This window comes from Lepus europaeus, chromosome 20 (assembly GCF_033115175.1).
Source record: "Lepus europaeus isolate LE1 chromosome 20, mLepTim1.pri, whole genome shotgun sequence".
NCBI lineage: Eukaryota > Metazoa > Chordata > Mammalia > Lagomorpha > Leporidae > Lepus > Lepus europaeus.
The window spans coordinates 3,446,002-3,466,564 of NC_084846.1; the positions used below are offsets into that span (position 1 = coordinate 3,446,002).

At 66.8% G+C, this 20,563-nt stretch overlaps 2 protein-coding genes across 3 annotated transcripts; both read left to right on the top strand.

The window, feature by feature from the left end:
• Positions 1–368: 368 nt before the first annotated feature.
• Positions 369–3,591, top strand: CIMAP1D (CIMAP1 family member D). Its single transcript, XM_062179401.1, has 4 exons — positions 369–495; positions 1,659–1,766; positions 2,166–2,279; positions 3,107–3,591. The coding sequence occupies exons 1-4, from the start codon at positions 369–371 to the stop codon at positions 3,589–3,591; spliced, it is 834 nt and encodes a 277-aa protein (XP_062035385.1).
• A 1,582-nt stretch (positions 3,592–5,173) lies between these two features.
• Positions 5,174–18,425, top strand: SHC2 (SHC adaptor protein 2). 2 transcript variants are annotated; one of them, XM_062178174.1, is made up of 13 exons: positions 5,174–5,629; positions 10,027–10,097; positions 11,086–11,146; positions 11,378–11,497; positions 12,837–12,890; positions 12,987–13,038; positions 13,119–13,245; positions 13,481–13,637; positions 14,183–14,249; positions 14,845–14,991; positions 15,915–16,210; positions 16,726–16,885; positions 17,877–18,425. In XM_062178174.1, the coding sequence occupies exons 1-12, from the start codon at positions 5,174–5,176 to the stop codon at positions 16,852–16,854; spliced, it is 1,737 nt and encodes a 578-aa protein (XP_062034158.1). In that variant the 3' UTR covers positions 16,855–16,885; positions 17,877–18,425. The 2 variants fall into 2 exon arrangements, with proteins under 2 accessions (XP_062034158.1, XP_062034159.1); XM_062178175.1 differs by having other exon boundaries at positions 16,726–16,859.
• The last annotated feature ends 2,138 nt before the right edge of the window (positions 18,426–20,563 follow it).

Sequence of the window (20,563 nt, forward strand, 5' to 3'; positions counted from 1 at the left end):
CGCTCAGCCTGTGCTTTCCCCCAGAACTGTGAGCTCGCGCGGCAAGGCCACAGGCGGGGGGTGGGGTGGGTGGCAGTTCCTGCTCCCTGAGGCCGGCTCCCAGGGGACCTGCCCTGTGGACATCAGATCTTTCCTGGATCCTCCGGCCACCTGGCCGTCACCCGATCCCAGCCCACTTCCAGGCCCGCCCTGGCCAGGCCCGGGACGCCCTGCCGAGGCACAAGGAGCTGTCTGTGTGGGCGCAGGAGGTGTGGGGAGACCCAGCTCTGCCCAGTGGATCGGGGCTGAGGACTTGGCCGGGCCTGGGCCTGTGGCCGCTGGAGCTACGACAGTGCCGGTCCCTGGGGTGCTGCCTGCTGCTGCCCGGCATGGGGACCCTCAGCTGCGACCCCGCTCTGCGGCCGTGCACGGCACCCCTGTGCCAGCAGCTGGCCGAGCGCCTGACTCCGGAGACTGGCCTGAGGCTGCCCTGTGAGCCGGCCACGCAGCAGGATGGTTCGTATGCTGGGGAGGGGGGCCGGGGGACCCCTTCCTGCTCCAGGGGACTGTGCCGGGGTCTCTGGAGGGCTGTGGGCTCCCAGAGGGAGGCTGGCCCCTGTGCCCCGAGGCTCTCTGTCCCCTGGGTTGGTGGGCTCAGGGGTGGAGCCCCCCAGCCTCCGCCTGCATGAAGGTAGTAGCATCGTGGGGCTGCCCAGGTATCAGGGCAGGGGTGCAACAGCCAAAGTGGAGTGGGTGGGTGGTGATGTGGCCGAGCTGGGGAGAACAGGCCGAGAGGAAGCCCGAAAGGCAGGGGCCAGGGCAGGGGGACCCACTGGGCCTCAGTGTACCCATTATAAACAGCAGACCTGCTCAGAGCTCCTTGCTTTGTGACTCTTGGAGCTGGGGCAGGCTATTGCGGGTGACAGTGTGTGAATGACAGTGACAGTGTGTATGACAGTGTCTGAGTGACAGTGACAGTGTGTATGACAATGACAGTGTCGTCTGTGAGTGATGGTGACAGTGTGTGTGACAGTGTCTGTGTGTGACAGTGTCGTCTGTGATGGTGACAGTGTGTGTGACAGTGTCTGAGTGTGACAGTGTGTATGACTGACAGTGTCATCTGTGAGTGATGGTGACAGTGTGTGTGACAGTGTCTGTGTGAGTGTGACAGTGTGTATGACAGTGACAGTGTCGTCTGTGAGTGATGGTGACACTGTGTGTGTGACAGTGTTGTCTGTGATGGTGACAGTGTGTGTGAGTGTCTGTGTGTGACAGTGTGTATGACAGTGACAGTATCGACTGTGATGGTGACAGTGTGTGACAATGAGAGTATGTGACAGTGTCTGTGTGAGTGATAGTGTAGTCTGTGTGAGTGATGGTGACACTGTGTGTGTGACAGTGGCAGTGAGTGACGGTGTCGTCTGTGTGCATGGGGACCCCCTCCACACTCGGGCCTCAGTTTCCCTTCCTGACAGCCCTCACTGTATTTGACCTCCCCAGGCAGGGGCTGCTGTGTAGACTGTACCCCTCTCTCTGTGACTCCACAGTGACTCACAATGGTGGCTTCAGCTTGTCCCTGAGGGCAGATGTCCACTGCCCCCTGCCCCGGGGGGGGGGGAGTACAGGAGCCTGGGCAGGGGCCGGGCCCACCCAGGGGTGACCAGGGCCTTGTCTTGCAGCCCGGGGGCCGGGACTGTATGTTCTGCCATCCACCGTGGGCTTCATCAAACACGACTGGACCAGGGCAGCCAGCCCGGCCTTCTCGCTGGCTGGGAGGCCCAGTGAGGGTAAGGCCCGGGGCGGGGGGCTGGGGCGGGGCGGCCTCTCCCGTGGGCCTCTCTGGGTCTCCTCACCTCTGAGGCCCAGGCAGCAGGTGAGTGAGGTGGGAGTGGGTGGGGCCGGCAGAGAGAGGGGGCGGAGCCGCTAGGGCTGTGCTTCCCTGCCTCAGTTTCCCCATCCAGGCCGGCCCGTGCGGGCGTACCTGATGCGCGCTGCACCTCCCTCAGCCTTCCCCGTGGGCTGGGTCTGGGGCGCGGCCGGGGTCTCACTCCCGCCCAGCAGGCCGTTTCGGGGGCAGCGGCCTGGGCAGTGATCGGGTCAGCAAGACCGCAGCCTGGGCCGCCAGCCGCCATCGATCTTGCCGGCGTCCACCTCGCAGGCGCCTCAGGACGCCCTCCTCTCCCTAGCACCTCCCCCAGACTTCAGCCCAGGGCCCGCCTACTTCTTGGACCCGAGAGTGACACGCTTCGGCCGCAGCTGCGCTCCCGCCTACTCCATGCAGGGCCGGGGCAGGTGTCGGGGTGAGTGCCCGCCCCCGGCGTCCGCAACCCTCTGCAGTTCCGGGGAGCCTCCAAGGGACCCACAAGGAACTCGGGTGCCCACAGGGGACCCCAGGACCACGGGAGTGGGCCCGGACTGGGCAAGTGGGTGGGCCACGGTGTGAGAGCCCTGTGTACTCATAAACATTTGTGAATCTACCTGGTCATCCGCCCACCCGCCCCCCTATCCGTTACTCACCCTCACCCACCCATCCATCACCCACCCACCCATCCATCCACCCATCGTCCGTCCACCCACCCATCCATCCATCACTCACCCACCCATCCATCCACCCATCATCCGTCCACCCACCCATCCACCCGTCAATCACCCACCGGATGGAATCCACTTCCGCCCTTCCTCCCTGGCATGAGCTGAGCCACCCAGCCACGCACTTCTACATCTGTGTTCCCATCCATCCACTACCCTCCTGTCCACTCACACACGTGCACTCAGCTGCTGGGAGTCGGAGCGGATTGGACACGTCCTCCTTATTTATCTCTGGGGCCCCCGGTGGTGGAGTTAGACCCAGGGGACCACCCCGCCTTCAGTGTGGTTCTGTCTGGAGCAAAAGGAAGAGCCCAGCTGGCACTCCCAGGGCGGGCTGGGACCACTGTCCAGAGCGAGGGTGTGGGGAGGCAGCCGGGGAACAGGGAGCTGGAGGAGAGATGGGGAGGGGCCTGCCTGAGGGCGGGCTCGGGCTGCAGGCCTGGAGAACTGGCCTTGAGCATGGAGGATGGAGAGGGGATGCCCTGAGCTGGGGGAGCCACGCAGGCACCAGGGCCAGCCTCCCTTCCCCACTCTGCAGGTCTGGAGGTGACGCCAGGCCCTGGGGCCTACAGCCCCGAGAAGGTGCCCCCTGTGTGCCAGCGGACACCCCCAGCTTTCACCCTGGGCCCCCGTCTCTGCCTGAGGCCCCTGGACGCTGCGGCCCCAGCGCCCAACGCCTACACCATGCCCCCCCTCTGGGGCTCGCAAGTCCTCACCAAGCCCAGCAGTCCCAGCTACACGGTGGTGGGCCGCACACGCCCTGCCCGGCCCCCACAGGACCCCGCAGCCACTCCCGGCCCTGGCCAGTATGACAGCCCAGACCCCAGCACCTACCGGGGCCGCCCGCCGGCCTTCACCATGCTGGGGCGGCCCCGCCCCCCGCGGCCCCCGGAGGAGACCCCAGGCCCCGGCAGCCACTGCCCCGAGCAGGTCACAGTGAACAAAGCCAGGGCCCCTGCCTACACCATGGGCATCCGCCACTCGCGTCGGGCGGCCACTATGGCTGCGGCCACCACGCCCTGACAGGCCCATCTGTCTCCTGCATTGTGATGGGGGCCGGGCTGGGGCTGGGGGCTCAGAGGGGCCGGACAGGTGTTGGGGAGAAGCCGTTTCTTCCCATCCTCTGACCCGCCCCAGGTATCTCTGGTTCCCATCATCTGGCCCCTGGGGGCTGTGGCCTTGTGGCCCTGTGGCCATGCAGGGTGCAGGGCAAGTCTCCTCTCAATGCCCCAGTTTCCTCCCTGGGTCACTCCAGGCCGGGCCAGGTGGGGAAAGGGACACCCTGACCCCGTGTGGCTGCCTGGAGACGGCTTCCTGTGTCCCAGAACTCGGCGTCTGTCCCCGTGGCACCCGGGGCCCAGACACAGCTCCCGTTCCTGCACACCCTGTAGAGCTGTCGCCAATAAATTTCTGCTCCACACCTGCGGGCTCGGCTCACAAACACGGCTCCCGAGTGTGTCTACTCACTGCGCAGCACTGCCCTCCAGCTCTGCCCGCCCAGGGGTCTGCAGGGGACCTCTGGAGGGGCCCTAGGGCCTGGGAGGCCTGGCAGAGCCAGGTGGGAGCCTCGTGGGGACACCGAAGGGAGGGCTCAGGAGCAGCCCCAGAGGTCCAGATGTGGACACAGACCCCCCCCCCCGCCCCCTCGGCAGCGTCTGCCAGGAGAGGATCCTGGGAGAGACAGCCGTGTCCACTGATGCTGGGACTGGCCCCAGCCCTGGGCTCTGCTCCTGCCACACCCTGAGGGGGCCCGGAATGGGGGTGGGGGTTTGGCACCTGGGCCCAACGAGTGTGGACTCCCACCGGGCACACCCCTGGGGCTGCCCACCTGAGCCCACACCCTCTGCCCACTTAGGAGGACGCTGCCGCTGCCGTGCGCCCCTCCCCCAGAGCCGCGCCCTGACAGCAGGAGACACGCGAACCCCGGCGCGGGCTCGGGGCCGTGCGCACGCTGCGGGCGGTGATCTCACCGCTCCCATCTATCGATCGCTCCGGCCGCCCCGCCCTCTGCTTCCCAGCAACGGCTCTGCCTAGGGCCCAGCGCGCGCAGGGGGCGGGTGAAGACGAGGCGCCCCTGCAGCCTGGGAAACTGAGGCCCGACCCCCGCACCCCGGGGTCGCGGTCTCGTGGAGGGGGGGCTCCCCAGGCCCGCTCCGCCGCCCATAGCGCAGCTCACCCTGCGCGAGGGCGTGGCAGGATCCCGGAATGAGGGCTAGGGGTCTCCCTCCCTGACGGCGCCACCGCCCCTCCATCCGTCCCGGGCAGAGGGGAGCAATTTCCCAGCCTGTCCCGGCTCAGGGGTCGCGGGTGAGGCCTTGGGTTCGGAACCTCGCTCCACCCTGGGCTCCGGGTTCCAGGCCGGTACCCGTGGCCTGGGCGGACCGGGGTTTCCCCAGCCTCCCGGCCAGGCGCCAAGACGCGCAGGGCCGGGGTCCGAGGGGTGCAGCCCCCCGCGGCTGCGCGCTGGGCCGGGCGGATGACATCACCGGGCCGGGGCGGGGAGGAGCGCGGCGCGGGAGCCGCGGAGGCGCGGGAGCCGCGGAGGAGCGGCAGGGCCTCCTAGGCAGGCGCAGCGCCCGGCGGGCTCTGTGGGGCGGCCGCCGCCATGACGCAGGGTCCGGGCGGGCGCGCGTCCCCCGCGCCCCCCGCACCCCCCGAGCCCGAGGCGCCCACCACCTTCTGCGCGCTGCTGCCGCGAATGCCGCAGTGGAAGTTCGCGGCCCCCGCCGGCTTCCTGGGCCGCGGCCCGGCGGCGGCGCGTACCCCGGGGGCTGCGGGCACCGCCCACGCTCCGTCGGAGCCCGAGGGCCCGGCGGGGGTCCCGGCGCTGGCAGCCGCGGTCCTGGGCGCCTGCGAGCCGCGCTGCGCCGCGCCCTGCCCGCTGCCAGCGCTCGGCCGCTGTCGGGCTGCGGGGGCGCGCGGGGCGCGGGGCGAGCGGGCCGCCGCGGGGCCCGCGGACGCCGAGTGGATCCGCAAGGGCAGCTTCATCCACAAGCCGGCGCACGGCTGGCTGCACCCCGACGCCAGGGTGCTGGGGCCCGGCGTCTCCTACATCGTGCGGGTGAGTGCCCCGCCCCGGCTGTCCTCGGCGACCGCCGGGCACGACAGCGGGGGTTCTCTTCACTTCTAGACCCCCGGCCCCGCCTCCCGGACCCCGGCTCCAGCCCGCGCGCCGCGGACGCCCCACCCGAGGCACCGGGGTCCGAGTTCCCATGGCATCACGTGGGGAGGGGCGGGGAGAGGATGGCAGGTGGGAGGGGGATGCGCATGCGCAGCTGGGGGGCCCCCCCCCCGCCCCCGTCGTTCCGGGGCGGCCTGCGGAGCTGGTGGCCTTTGGGGATCCCGAGGGGGAGTGTGGCGGGCGGGGTGTTTGGGAGGCGAGTGTTCGCGGGCAGACCCCGTTGTTCCGGCGTGAGGCCGCACCACACCTGCCACACCTGCACAAGTCCATGCACATCGGGCCCCGACGCCCCGCCCAGTGTGTGTCCCCAGCCCCGCAGACGTGCACGTGGCCAAGGGCTTTGAGCCGCGGGCTGGCCGTGGAGAAGTCTTCAGGGGTTAGGGCGGCCGGATCCAGGCCCGGGTGTTTGTAAGGTGGAAGGCAGGGTGCAGGGAGGAAGGCCGTGAGCCCCGGATGCGGGGTTCTGCTGGGGGGATGCCTCCGTGTGCAGTCAGGGGCCGCGGGACCCCGAGGACGCCAGCGCTGTTCCAGGTGATACTGCGGAAACTGCCCCGCAGCGCGCACCGCACCACCTGCGGATTCAGACTTTCTGTGGCCTTCCGCCCTGTGTGGGCACCTTGACCTTCTGTGGGCACCTGGGCCCTCTGTGGACACCTGGGCCCTCTGTGGGCACCTGGGCCCTCTGTGGACACCTGGGCCCTGTGTGAGCACCTGGGCCCTGTCTGGGCACCTGGGCCCTGTCTGGACACCTGGGCCTGTCTGGACACCTGGGCCCTGTGTGGGCACCTTGGCCTGTCTGGGCACCTGGGCCCTCTGTGGGCACCTGGGCCCTCTGTGGGCACCTTGGCTCTGTGTGAGCACCTGGGCCCTGTGTGAGCACCTGGGCCCTGTCTGGGCACCTGGGCCCTGTCTGGACACCTGGGCCCTGTGTGGGCACCTGGGCCCTGTGTGAGCACCTGGGCCCTGTCTGGGCACCTGGGCCCTGTCTGGACACCTGGGCCTGTGTGGGCACCTGGGCCCTGTGTGGGCACCTGGGCCCTCTGTGGACACCTGGGCCCTGTGTGGGCACCTGGGCCTGTCTGGACACCTGGGCCCTGTGTGGGCACCTGGGCCCTCTGTGGACACCTGGGCCCTCTGTGGGCACCTTGGCTCTGTGTGAGCACCTGGGCCCTGTGTGAGCACCTGGGCCCTGTCTGGGCACCTGGGCCCTGTCTGGACACCTGGGCCCTGTGTGGGCACCTGGGCCCTGTGTGGGCACCTGGGCCCTGTGTGAGCACCTGGGCCCTGTCTGGGCACCTGGGCCCTGTCTGGACACCTGGGCCTGTGTGGGCACCTGGGCCCTGTGTGGGCACCTGGGCCCTCTGTGGACACCTGGGCCCTGTGTGGGCACCTGGGCCTGTCTGGACACCTGGGCCCTGTGTGGGCACCTGGGCCCTCTGTGGACACCTGGGCCCTCTGTGGGCACCTTGGCTCTGTGTGAGCACCTGGGCCCTGTGTGAGCACCTGGGCCCTGTCTGGGCACCTGGGCCCTGTGTGGACACCTGGGCCCTGTGTGGGCACCTGGGCCCTGTGTGGGCACCTTGGCCCTGTGTGGGCACCTGGGCCCTCTGTGGACACTTGGGCCCTGTGTGAGCACCTAGGCCCTGTCTGGGCACTTGGGCTCTGTCTGGACACCTGGGCCCTGTGTGGGCACCTGGGTCCTGTCTGGATACCTGGACCCTGTGTGGGCACCTGGGCCCTGTGTGGGCACCTTGGCCTGTCTGGATACCTGGACCCTGTGTGGGCACCTGGGCCCTGTGTGGGCACCTGGGCCCTGTCTGGATACCTGGACCCTGTGTGGGCACCTGGGCCCTGTGTGGGCACCTGGGCCCTGTCTGGACACCTGGACCCTGTGTGGGCACCTGGACCCTGTGTGGGCACCTGGGCCCTGTGTGGGCACCTGGGCCCTCTGTGGGCACCTGGGCCCTGTGTGGATACCTGGGCCCTGTGTGGGCACCTGGGCCCTGTCTGGACACCTGGGCCATGTGTGGACACCTGGGCCCTGGGTGGGCACCTGGGCCCTGTCTGAATACCTGGGCCATGGGTGGGCACCTGGGCCCTGTCTGAATACCTGGGCCCTGTCTGGGTACCTGGGCCCCATCTCAACACCTAGGCCCTGTGTACCGGGTACCTGATCTCTGTGTGAGCACCTGGGCCCTGTCTGGACACCTGGGCCCTGTCTGGATACCTGGGCCCTGTGTGGACACCTGGGCCCTGTGTGGACACCTGGGCCCTGTGTGGACACCTTGGCCCTGTGTGGGCACCTGGGCCCTGTCTGGGCACCTGGGCCCTGTCTGGACACCTGGGCCCTGTGTGGACACCTTGGCCCTGTGTGGGCACCTGGGCCCTGTCTGGGCACCTGGGCCCTGTCTGGACACCTGGGCCCTGTCTGGGCACCTGGGCCCTGTGTGGGCACCTGGGCCCCATCTTGACACCTGGGCCCTGTGTACCGGGTACCTGATCTCTGTGTGAGCACCTGGACCCTGCCTGGATACCTGGGCCCTGTGTGGGCACCTGGGTCTGTCTGGACACCTGGGCCCTGTGTGGGCACCTGGGCCCTCTGTGGACACCTGGACCCTGTGTGGGCACCTAGGCCCTGTGTGGACACCTGGGCCCTGTGTGAGCACCTGGGCCCTGTCTGGACACCTGGGCCCTGTCTGGATACCTGGGCCCTGTCTGGATACCTGGGCCCTGTGTGGGCACCTGGGCCCTGTCTGAATACCTGGGCCCTGTGTGGGCACCTGGGCCCTGTCTGGATACCTGGACCCTGTGTGGACACCTGGGCCCTGTGTGGGCACCTGGGCCCTGTCTGGGCACCTGGGCCCTGTGTGGACACCTTGGCCCTGTGTGGACACCTGGGCCCTGTGTGAGCACCTGGGCCCTGTCTGGGCACCTGGACCCTGTCTGGATACCTGGGCCCTGTGTGGGCACCTGGGCCCTGTCTGAATACCTGGGCCCTGTGTGGGCACCTGGGCCTGTGTGGACACCTGGGCCTGTGTGGACACCGGGGCCCTGAGTGGAGGCAGCAGCTCCCAGAGGATCAGAGCTCTCCAGCCCATGAGGGCTCCACATGGCCACTGTCATCTCCGTGCCCTCCTGCTGGGGCTCCCCTCCTTTCCCCTCCGTGGTGCTGTCTGTGAAGACCTTGTCTGCACTGCCGACTCCACCCGACCAGCCTGCTTGGTCTCCCAAGCCCACGGGGGCTCTCGGCTCGGCTCCCGCCAGCAGCACCAGGCGCGATCCGGCCACGGGGCCTTGGCAATGGCCCTGCAGGCCTGGACACCCTTCCCGCACCCTCGGGCCTCAACTCCCACGTTCCCTCCAGGCAGGCCTTCCTCACACGCTCTGGGACATGAACCTGGCTCCCTACCTGCACGCAGAACACAGCGTCCTGCCACCCCTGCTCCACCCCTGCACGCGTGTCCTGCCACACCTCTGTGCCACAGCATCCCCCCTTTATGTCGACTTAAGTTTCTAAGGAACACGAGTAATTTTTAGGGTGTGTTCTGTGTACTATTTTGGACTTAGGGTAGGAAATATTCACCATTTTTTAAAAAAAAAAGATTTATTTATTCATCTGAAATGCACATTGCTGAGAGAGAGAGAGAGAGGGAAACATAGAGAGACAGCTACCATCTGTTGGTTCACTCTCCAAATATCTACAAAGGCCAGAGCTGGGCCAGACGGAAGCCAGGAGCCAGGTGCTTCATGTGGGTCTCCCACGCGGGTGCAGCGTCCCAAGCACTTGGGCCACCTTCCGCTGCTTTCCCAGGTGCACTAGCAGGGAGCTGATGGGAAGGGAGGGCTTGAACTGGCACCACATGGGATGCCGGCTCTGCAGACAGCAGCTTTGCCTGCTATGTCATGGGGCCGGTCCCTGTGGTGTGTCCTGCACCTGCACTGGCCCAGGGGTCCCTGCTCCTAGATGCTCCTGTCCCTCAGTCTGAGAGATTGTGCAAGGAAAATTGGCTTGGTCAGTGCCAGAGCAGGCAAGCCTGCTGCACAGGGATGGGGTTGGCAGACAGACAGAAAACCCTCGGAGCTGGGGGAGTGGCCTTGGTGTCTGAGCCTGAGCCTGGGAGGGCACAGCTGCGTGAACAAGTGAGGGCGGGGCAGCAGGTGCAGCCAGGTGGGGACGCCCAGGGACTGGGGACAGTGTTTTGCTGCTCTGCTGTGCGGACTGGGTCCCTCTGGCCGGTGCCCCGGCCTCACCTGCCGACTTGGCTCTCTCCCCGCAGTATATGGGCTGCATCGAGGTCCTCCGCTCCATGCGCTCCCTGGACTTCCACACTCGTACCCAGGTCACCAGGTGAGCCTCAGGGACGGGGTAGCCCTGGCTGACATCCATGAAGAAACCCCCTGCATCTCGCCCAGCGGGTCAGGCATGGCCAGGGCGGCACACTTGTCCCCAGTGCCCGCCGCCCGCCCCCTCTTCCTCTGTGAAGTGGACAGCAGAGACGGCCCCTGGAGGTGTGGTGTGGGCACTGCCCTTGGTGGGAACGGCAGGTGCGGCTGCGGCCATTCCTGTGACCCAAGCTGGAGCAGGGAGGGGCCTGGCCCCTTGTCCCGGTTCTGTGTTCCGAGTGGGAACACGGATCATGGGTGCGTGGGTGTGTGTGTGCACTTGATTCGTGTGCACGCGTGTGTGCATGTATCCACTCACCTCTGCACGGACCCTGCCCTGTCCCCTGCCGGGGACAGTCCAGACCACGAGCTGCAGGTGCACATGCACATGTGTGTGTCCACAGGTGTTACAGGAAAACACTGGGGCGCACAGTGTGGGTGGAGTTGCAGCGGGAGCTCTAGGAGCCCCCCCTCTGCGCACAGTGGCTCCACCCCCACGCTCCACTCTGCACATGGCTGCCCACACAGTGGCCTCCGCAGCCGCTTCCCCTGCCCCCCACCCTGCACGTGGCTGCCCCCACACCCCGCCCCCGCACCCCCCCCACCACTCCGCACACATCTGCTCCCGCCCTGCACTTGATGGCCCCCAAACTCTGCCCAGTGTGGGGAGGGTGCGGTCCCCACAGGACCCCGACGTTTACAGCATGGGCCCGCCACATCGTCAGGGATGGGGTGCCCCAGGTTCCCTCCCGGGGTCTAGGATCGGCTTCTGTAAGGGGCCCTGAGCCCAACCCCCCATTCAGCCCTGCTCCCTTCCTTGCCCCTTGCCCCCTGCAGCCCTCTCCTCTTTGAGCTCCTCCCCCAGTGCTCTGTCCTGTTCCATCCTGAGCCCCATCCCCAGCGCCCCCTCCTTGTGACCTCTGCCCCCTGCAGCCCCCTTCTCTCTGACACAGGGAGGCCATCAACCGCCTGCACGAGGCTGTGCCTGGCGTCCGGGGCTCCTGGAAGAAGAAGGTGGGTGATCCGTGTGGTCCCCAAGGGGATGCAGTCAGGCCCATGGGGAGCCCTCAGGCAACGCCCCCACAAGGCAGGCCACGCCTCTGCCTCAGGCCACGCCCACACCACGGGCAGGCCCCACCTCTGCCTCAGGCCACATCTCTGCCTCAGGCCATGCCCCCACAAGGCAAGCCCCGCCTCTGCCTCAGGCCACGCCCACACCACAGGCAGGCGCGGTCTCTTCCCCAGGCCCCCAACAAGGCTCTGGCCTCCATCCTGGGCAAGAGCAACCTGCGCTTTGCTGGCATGAGCATCTCAGTGCACATCTCCATCGACGGCCTCAGCCTCTCGGTGCCCGCCACGCGCCAGGTGGGTCTGGCCCCACTGGGAGGCCCCAGGGCCGGCATTCAGGTCCATGCCTGGATGAGTCGGGGGAGGTGCAGGGAGCACGCACCTGAGGTCACCTCCAGGGGGCCTGACATCAGTGAGCACAGAGTGGGGCTCCCGGGCACCCCACCCTCACGGTTGTCATGACGACAGCAGTGCCCTGGGCATGGGGTAGGAGAGCCCAGGACTCCCCCCAGAGCCCCCATCCCAATGTCCAGTGTAGGGTTGGGCCCTGGCTTCCTATCTTCTGTGGAAACAGGGTGATGGCAGGAAGGAGGGAGCCTCACAAACCCCCAGAGCACATGGGCGGGGCCCTAGAGGGGTGTGGGCTCTGAGGAGGACTGAGGCAGAGGGGAGGGGTCTCCCTGTGGACAAGGGAGCAGCACTGTGCGGAGGCTGGGGTGTCCAGGAGCAGGGTCCTGGAGGTTGGCGAGAACGGGGGCTGGCATGGGGCGTAGCCTCTGGGGGTGCTGAGACTTGGGGGCCAGGCGGTGGCATTGCTGAGACAGGGGGAGGCTGGGACCGGGCTGAGATGGGCTGGGCTGAGATGGGCTGGGCTGGGCTGCTGAAACTGGGGGACCAGCGTGGGGGTGCTGAGAATGGGGGTCTGAGACAGGAGGCTGGGATGGGGGTCTGGGACTGGGGGGCTGAGATGGGGAGCCGGGACAGGGGATGCTGGGACAGGGGGCCAGCACTGGGGGGGCAGGAACCAGGGGGGCTGGGACTGGAGGGGCTGAGACAGTGGGGGGGCTGGGGTGGGGGGTGTCTCTGCATCTCCCTGACCCCGTGCAGGGGATGCTGGGAGATGTTCTGTGCCAAGCAGGGTTGGGCAGAGCCTCAGAACCCTGGGAGACCACACAGTGAGGAGTGGGGGCTTGGGTGAGGGCAGCATGAAGCATCTCATTTGAGCATGCAAATGAGCACACAGGTGGCCAGGCCAGGGGAGTGAGCGGCAGGGGTTGTGTGTGTGTGAGTTTGTGTCTTTGTGTGTCTGTGTGTCTCTCTGTGTCTGTGTATCCGGGAATGCTGACCTGCGTGTGAGTGCCCGAGTGCTGCACGGTGAGACAGTCCACCACTGGGGGATCTGCACACCACCTGGAACCCCAGTCCTGTCCTCCCCCACAGCCCCCAGCTCCCTGGATGCTCAGGTGTGCTGGCTAGCCTGGCCCAGGACCTGTACCCCTGGTCCCTGCTGTCCAGGGCCCCTGTGACCGCCTGTCTCCCCCCGGTCCCTGCTGTCCGGGGCCCCCGTGACCGCCTGTCTCCTCCCTGGTCCCTGCTGTCCGGGGCCCCCGTGACCACCTGTGCCTCTCGGCCACAGACCATCGCCAGCCACCACATGCAGTCCATCTCCTTTGCGTCTGGCGGTGACACGGTAAGGCCAGGCTGGGAGGGGCAGACCCGCAGCACCTGCCCATGCCGGGGTCCCAGATGGCCCCGCTGACTGCTCCCATGCCCCCCCCCCCCCCAGGACATGACAGATTACGTGGCCTACGTGGCCAAGGACCCAGTCAACCAGAGAGGTGAGGCTGCGGCCATGGCTGCAGTGGGGGGGTGTGGGCAGGGGCTGCGGCCGCGGGGTCCTGACGCCTGTGCCCCCCAGCCTGCCACATCCTGGAGTGCTGCGAGGGGCTCGCACAGCGCGTCATCAGCACCATGGGCCAGGCCTTCGAGCTGCGTTTCAAGCAGTACCTGCACAGCCCCCCACAGGTGGGCGCGCCCCCGGACAGGTAAGCCACTGGCGGGGCTCCTGTCTCCTGGCTGCAGGCTGGCCGTGTCTCCTGGGAGGACGGCCGCTGGACAGGGCTGTGGGCTGCATTGCGAGACTAAGGATGCCCTAAGTGTGTGGGTGCCTGGGCTCTGGCTCTGGAGGTGGCCCCGGGACACGTGGTCCCCGCCCTGTGTGTTTCTGTGGGGGGCTGGGCTGGGAGCTCAGTGTCCACTGTCCACGCTGCCCACCCCCAGGCTGACCGGGCAGGACGAGTCGGCCTGGGGGGATGAGGAGGAGCCCCCGGAGCACAGCTACTACAACAGCATCCCAGGCAAGGAGCCGCCCCTGGGGGGGCTGGTGGACTCCAGGCTGGCCCTCACCCAGCCCTGCGCCCTCGGGACCCTCGGCCAGGTCAGCCTTTGTGTCCTTGGGGCCGCCCCCTGAACCCCTGACCTGACCCCCAGGTGCCCCTCTCGCTCCATCTGCTCAGTTTTGCTGAGCTGGACTCTGTCATTCCAGCGTCCACTTCATCCTGGCCGTGCCCACAGCGGGACTGGTGAGGGGGTGGGTGGGAGGCCTTTCCCGAAGAAGCAACCTCTGGGCTGGGCCTGGGAGAGCAGTGTGGGGGCCAGCAGGGCATGCAGAGGGGCTAGGGTGGTGGACAGAGGGGCCAGCACAGCCGAGGGCCAGGTGGCAGACAGAGTGACCAGCATGGTGGACAGAGGGGCCAGTGTGGGCTTGGCAAGAGGGCTGGGCTGCCCTTGCATGGGGAGAAGGCTGGTGAGGCAGCAGGGGTGGGTGGTGGGCACCATGCAGACCCCGGTGGGCTCTGGGTGCCCAGGGAGGGTCTAGGGCTGAGACCCCCAGTGTCCTGGCCTCAGCCACCTGGGAGGAGGCGAGACTGGGTGCTGGGCAGGGTGTGTGGGTGTTGAGGGGACCCCATGCTTCTCTCTCAGGGAATGTCCTCTCTTGCCCGGAGGGAGGCCCGTGGCCTGCAGTGGGACCTGGGGCCCTGCGGCGCAGGTAGGACTGGTTGAACCCCCCCTAAGGCCGCCAGGGGCCTCTCAGCCCAGCCCCGCCTCTTCCCCAGCTTTGGGCCCTGCTCCTATCTGAGCCCCCAGGTCCCTTTGTGTCCCTGTGTCAAGTGGCTCCAGGCACCCAGGAGGGTGGAGGTCTCACAGGAAGTCGCTCACTGCTCCCCACCCCCCTCCCTGGTCAGGGAGCCCCCAGAACATGCATGGATGGCAGCCAGGTCACACATGTGCTGGGGACACGGCAGCCAGGTCACACGTGTGCTGTATAAATGAAGGCCCCGCCCGTGCACCCCTTCTTCCTGCAAACCCCATGGTGGTCAGGGGTCAGGGAGACTGGCCATGCAGCTGTGCCTTGGACCCATGCCCGCAGATGGCAGAGAGAACGTGGGGGAGTCCGGCAGGAGTGGCGGACCACAGGAGCGCAGGGTCCACCCGGCACCTGGGCCTCTCCGGTCACTTCAGGCCTCTGTGCAGCTTTCCAGCCCACTGTGCCTGGGCTTTTGCGAGCGGATGGGGCGGCCTCCTCGCTGTCCAGAGCCCCTCCCACACTCCCCACTGACCTCAGCACTCCCCTCCCTCCCCAGCCCCGCCAGGGGATGGCTACGTGCAGGCGGATGCCCAGGGGCCGCGGGACTATGAGGAGCACCTGTATGTCAACACCCAGGGGCTGGACAGCGCAGAGCCTGAGGACCCAGCCGAGGACAGCCCCAAGAAGGACCTGTTCGACATGCGTACGTGGGGCCTGGGGGAGCCCTGTCTGACGGGGGAGGCCTGGTGTATGCCAACAGAGGAACTCTGGGATCTCCTGTGGGAGTGTGCAGCCGGGTAGGAGAGGCTGTGGCCAGTCCGTGAGCCTGTAGTACGAAGCGGGCAGCTGAGGCCCGCTCCCGGGGCATCTCATGGTGCATGGGCCCCAGACTGCCCGAAGCCTGGCTTGGAGCCCTGCCCTGTCTGTTGGGGAGGCGTGGCTCCCATCTCTGGTTTCCCCAGTCTGATGAGGGAGGCCTGGCTCATGCCTCAGGGAAGGGACTAGTCTGATGGTGGAGGTCCATCTGGTGGATGGGGCCTGCCTTCCTATACCCAAAGTGACTCAGTCCCACCGACCCAGCAACCCCACACTGCTGCTGGATGTGGTGGGGGCTGGGGTCCCTCAGAACTGCCCCCTAGGGTCTCCCATGCTGCTGGAAGCCCCCATCCATGTTACCCGATCCCAAGATTTCTGACTGCTGCCAAGCCTGGGGACGCTGGCGTAAGGGGAGGGAGCCGTGGGGCTGGGCGGTGAGGGCCGGGTGGACGCTGGCTCTGAGGGGTGTGTCCAAACCACAGTGGTCCCGCTGGAAGCAGGACGCAGAGGGACTACTGCTTGGTGGGCAGTGGCGATGGCAGGCGTCCCGGGGAGGTGGGAGCAGTGTTGCACCGCCAGCCGTGGCCAGTGCTGTAGGACTGTAGGACCAGCAATGACCCGCGAGGGCCCACGCTGGGAGGGAGGACGCGGGGCAGCCGGAAACCAGGGGGAGGCAGATGTGTGGTTGCCTTGTGGATGCTCAGGAAACCCAAGGGACTGCACTGGGCTGTGCGCGCCTGGAAGCTTGTGGGGAGCCGCCCGCCCCCGCCAGCTCCGGCCCCGCCCTCACCCCCTCTCCTCCCTCCGCAGGGCCCTTTGAGGATGCGCTCAGGCTCCACGAGTGCGCCCTGGCAGCCCCTCTCCCCCTGGAGGACCAGTGGCCCAGCCCGCCCACTCGCCGGGCCCCCGTGGCCCCCACGGAGGAGCAGCTGCGGCAGGAGCCCTGGTACCACGGGCGCATGAGCCGCCGGGCAGCCGAGAAGCTGCTTCGAGCCGACGGGGACTTCCTCGTGCGCGACAGCGTCACCAACCCCGGGCAGTACGTCCTCTCGGGCATGCAGGCCGGGCAGCCCAAACACCTGCTCCTCGTGGACCCCGAGGGCGTGGTAAGGGCGCGCGGTCGGGCGGGTTTCGGAGGCGTCCAGCCCACGCCCTTCCGGCTGCAGTAGCATCCCCGAGCGCTTTGCAAGCTGGCAGGAATCTCAGGGCTCCCGAATTTGTGCTTCACGAAAGTGCTCCCGCGGTTCAGTCTCCGGATGTGCAAGGCACCGCGGGGCACCTGGGTCCGATGCGCTCTCCTCCCACGGCCACCAGCACCTTCCAGTAGACACCAATGTCTTTGGGCGAAAATACGGCTTTCTCAGCCGTGTGTATTTGGGCTTCCCAAGCAAGCTCTCTGGTACCAGGTGCTCAGGTGTGGTGCTGAGCTGCTGCAGGTGCAGGACCGGCCCGGGGCGGTGGCAGTGGACTCCTCGCTGGCCAGGAGCCGTGTGCATCCGTGGCTCTGTGGCTGAAGCCCCAGGGGTGCTCAGAGGAGGCGCAGGCTGGGCTTCCCCGGGGGTCAGTGGAGGCACATTGCTGGCCGTGCTCTATGACGCGGCTGCTGTGTTTGGCCCTGCAGGTGCGGACGAAGGATGTGTTGTTTGAGAGCATTAGCCACCTCATCAGCTACCACCTGCAGAACGGGCAGCCCATCGTGGCTGCCGAGAGCGAGCTGCACCTGCGCGGGGTGGTCACCCGGGAGCCCTGAGCCAGGTGTGTGTCACCTGCCGCTTGCCCAGGTAACAGGCTTTTTGCTCTCCTTACCAAAACATGAGCTACACGCCCCCGCAGCGTGCAGATCGGCTGTTTGGAGGATTCGCCATGGTGGGTGTTAGCACATCCTCGTGGTCATGCAGCCCTCGCTTCTGTCTGCTTCTGGAACATTCTCACCCAGTAGTAACCCTGGTCTCCAGGAAGTCACTCCCACTCCTCCTCCAGCCCCTTGCGCTGGGCATTGCCCGTCAGTGGAGTCCACACGTGGGGCCTTCCGTGTGTGCGTCCCTGGGTGTGACGTCCTCAGGGCCCTGCATGCATGGTGCATGTCAGAGCCTCACTCCTGCTCTGGCTGTGTGATGCCCCGGGGGAGGGGGGTCCATGCCATGGGTGTTCACTCACCCCTGAGGGCATCCGTGCACGGGCTGGTGTGGGTGTGTGTCTTCACTGTCCAGGAGTGGTGACACAGTGGCCAGCCAGTGACCAGAATCCCGGTGTTAAGTTCTCTGCTGGGTGCTGGAGGTCAGGCTTCCCTCCTGGAGAGGTGGCGTCTGGCCACTCCGAAGTGGACGGTGAGGTGGGTGGAGTTGGCCATCCATCCACCCACCATCCACCCCCACTGTCCACCCACTGTCCATCCGCCCACTGTCCATCCACCCACCGTCCACCTGCCCGACTTTTTACTGGGGACTCAGGGGCAGCACAAGAATTCTGGGTGACTCAGGAGCTCCGGGAGGGGCGGCTGGGCAGTCTGGACCAGAGAGAGTGGGGCTTTGGTGGTGGGGTTGGTGCCCCAGGAAGAGCAGTTTTGGGAGGAGGGGGAAGTGGAACAGGGAGCTGAGGGCTGGGCCCCAAGGGCCAAGCTGCTGGGCCAGGTACCCACGGCCACGGCTGTCCTCTGCCCGGGCCCTGGCGTTCTCGCTTTGCAGGTTCAGCACGGCCCTGCATCACACAGCAGGAGCGGGGGCAGACCCAGTGTGGCTCAGTGCCCTGACCCCTGGCACCTTCTGCCCGCAGACAAGGCCGCCCCGCTCCCGCTGCTGCCCCCGGACCAGGGCAGAGCGACGGAACCACTGCTGCCTCTCCTTCCTCCATCCCTGGAATCTGCCGGCCTCCAGCCACCCCCGGCTGGCCCAGGACCCCAGCTCCTGCAGGAGCCTCCTGGCTGACCGCCACTCACCTGGAGTGACAGCGCACACACCAAAGATGGAGCCTTCCCTCTCCTTGGAAGAGAACTCATCCCCGGGGCAGCTGCCTGCTGGGGGCGGCCGCAGGGCCTGGAGGGGTCAGGTGCCACTCACTCGCTGGGCAGGACATGGCTCCTGCCTGGGCTGGGCTCTGCGCTCCCATCTGAGACCTGGGGGTGCAGCTCTCGCCCGGGGAGCAGCTGGGGTGCTTCTGGTTCTCAAGGGGGTGGGGGGAATGGAGGCGTCCAGGCCGTACCACGTCCCTGACCTGGAGGACACTTGCAAGGCCCCGCCCACCCTGGAGACAGGAGGCTGTGCCCAGGGCGCCCTCACCCGACCTGGACTGGATGCTGACCTGTTTGTAATTAAACCTGGGAATGCCCACGGAGCGTGAGCTGTGCACATCAAGGGCGGGGCCAGGAGGAAGCTCTGGGGTGGGACGCTGAGCCGAGGAGTGGGGCCTGGACCACGCCGAGGGGGCGGCACCTGTGGTGTCCATCCAAGGAGCACCCAGACACCCTCGCCGCCTCCCTGACTACCTGCAGCTGTTCTCTGCTCCTCTCTCCGAGATGTCCCTCGTACACCCCTGGCCACGGCCTCTCACCCTCTGGCCGCCCACCTGCGTCCAAATGTGCTTTCAGCTCCAGTCACTTCTGAGCCGTGCCTCCTAGACAGCCCCCAGGGACCCGGGACCCTCCTGACCCCCCGCTAAAGAACGCCCACTGGTGCTGAGGGCAGAGGCTGCCCAGGTCTGGGTCTCCATGGAAGGGCTGCACATTTCCTGCGGCCAGCAGCCTCAGCCCATGGCCTTGGGGCACCAGCCCCTGTGCCTTTTTCTCCCTTCCTCCCTCCCTCCCTCTCTCCCTCCCTTCCTCCCTCCCTCCCTCTTTCCCTCCTTCCATTCCTTCCTTGCATCCATTTATTTTATTTGAAAGGCAGACTGACTGGAAGAGACAGAGAAATCTTCCATCTGCTCGTTCACTCCCCAGATGGCTGAAATGGCCAGGGCAGGTCCAGACTGAAGTCAGGAGCCAGGAACTCCATCCGGGTCTCCCACGTGGGTGCAGGGACCCACACGCTCTGGCCAACTTCCTCTGCTTCCCCAGGCGCATTAGCAGGGTGCTGGACGGAAAGCAGAGCAGCTGCGACTTGAACCAGTGCCCATGTGGGATTATGGGATGCCGGCGTCACAGGCAGCAGCTTAAGTCACTTCACCACAACCCCTATCCCCACCCGGCCCCTTCCCCCGTGCCTTCCACAGGCTTCGATCCCACTCAGGTACACTTGTCAGAGGAGCGTTTTAATGCTGTGTCACTCACTGGCCCATCTATCCATCCAGCTATCCACCATTTATCCATCCATCCATCCACCCCCCCCAGCCCACTGTCCATCTACCTGTCTACCCGTCCACCCATCCATCCACTTACCTGTCCGCCTACCCAACTGTCCATCCACTTACCCGTCCATCCATCCATGCATCTATCTGCCTGTCCATCCATCCACCCACCCACCTCCCTGCCTGTCCATCCATCCATGCGACCATGGCCCCTGTGGCCATCCACCCATCCATCCACCTAGCCACCTGTCCATCCACTCAGTGTCCATCTACCCACCTGCTGCCTCTACCCAACACCTCTAACCTGCTGTAGAGCAACAGCCAAGGGTGCTGGTGGGCACCAGCGCTGCAGCAGTGGCCAAGGCACACGTGCTCTTGGGGACATCACTAATGGTAGGATGACAGGTGTGCAAGAAGAGTCACACGAGAGGCCAGCACATGACGGAGGGTGTCTGTGGGTGCGGCCAGAGGACGAGGGGAGGCCCTGGTGTGCAGAAGCCCGGCGGCAGGTGGAGCTCAATGCATGCAGGGGGCATAGGGTGGGGGTGCAGGGCAGTGCTGAGGCCAGATGTGGCCCCGGTGGCCGCTCCATGGTCTTTTCAGCCTGGGGTGGGCATTAGTCACGAGAGGAGCTGCCCAAGCAGGAAGTGTGCTACTGGGGACAGGATGGGGATGGGGAGGGCAGGGAGGCGGCCCTGGGATCCAGACCTCCCTCCAACATAGTGCTGGGCTCCGCCCACGTCTCTGGAGGCCCTACTGGCCTGGCACCCGCAGGGATATGTGTCCCACAGCATCGCTGGGAGCTCAGGCTGTGCACCCTGCAGATGAAGGCGCACAGGCTCTGAGTGTGGGGACAGCTGCGGCCACACCCCTGGGAGGGGCAGAGCTGGGTCCATTCTCCTGCTGTCCACACTGGCCGAGCCTGGGGTTCCCTGAGCATGATGGGAGCTGGGCAGCTGCTGCTTTCTGTCTTCAATCATTCGGTCGACAAACTCTTCCTGCCCCAACCTTGCCTCGGGTGAGAGGTGGGGGAGACCTGGGTTCAAATCTGACTCGTGGATTGGTCGTGCAGCCTGGAGGGGCTGTGCTGGAGCTGTGGCCGGGCAGAGTGAGTGCAGCCCACGGCGCCAGCATCTGCTGGCACTGAGCCAGGCGTTGGCGATGCCCCTAGGCCTCAGCTG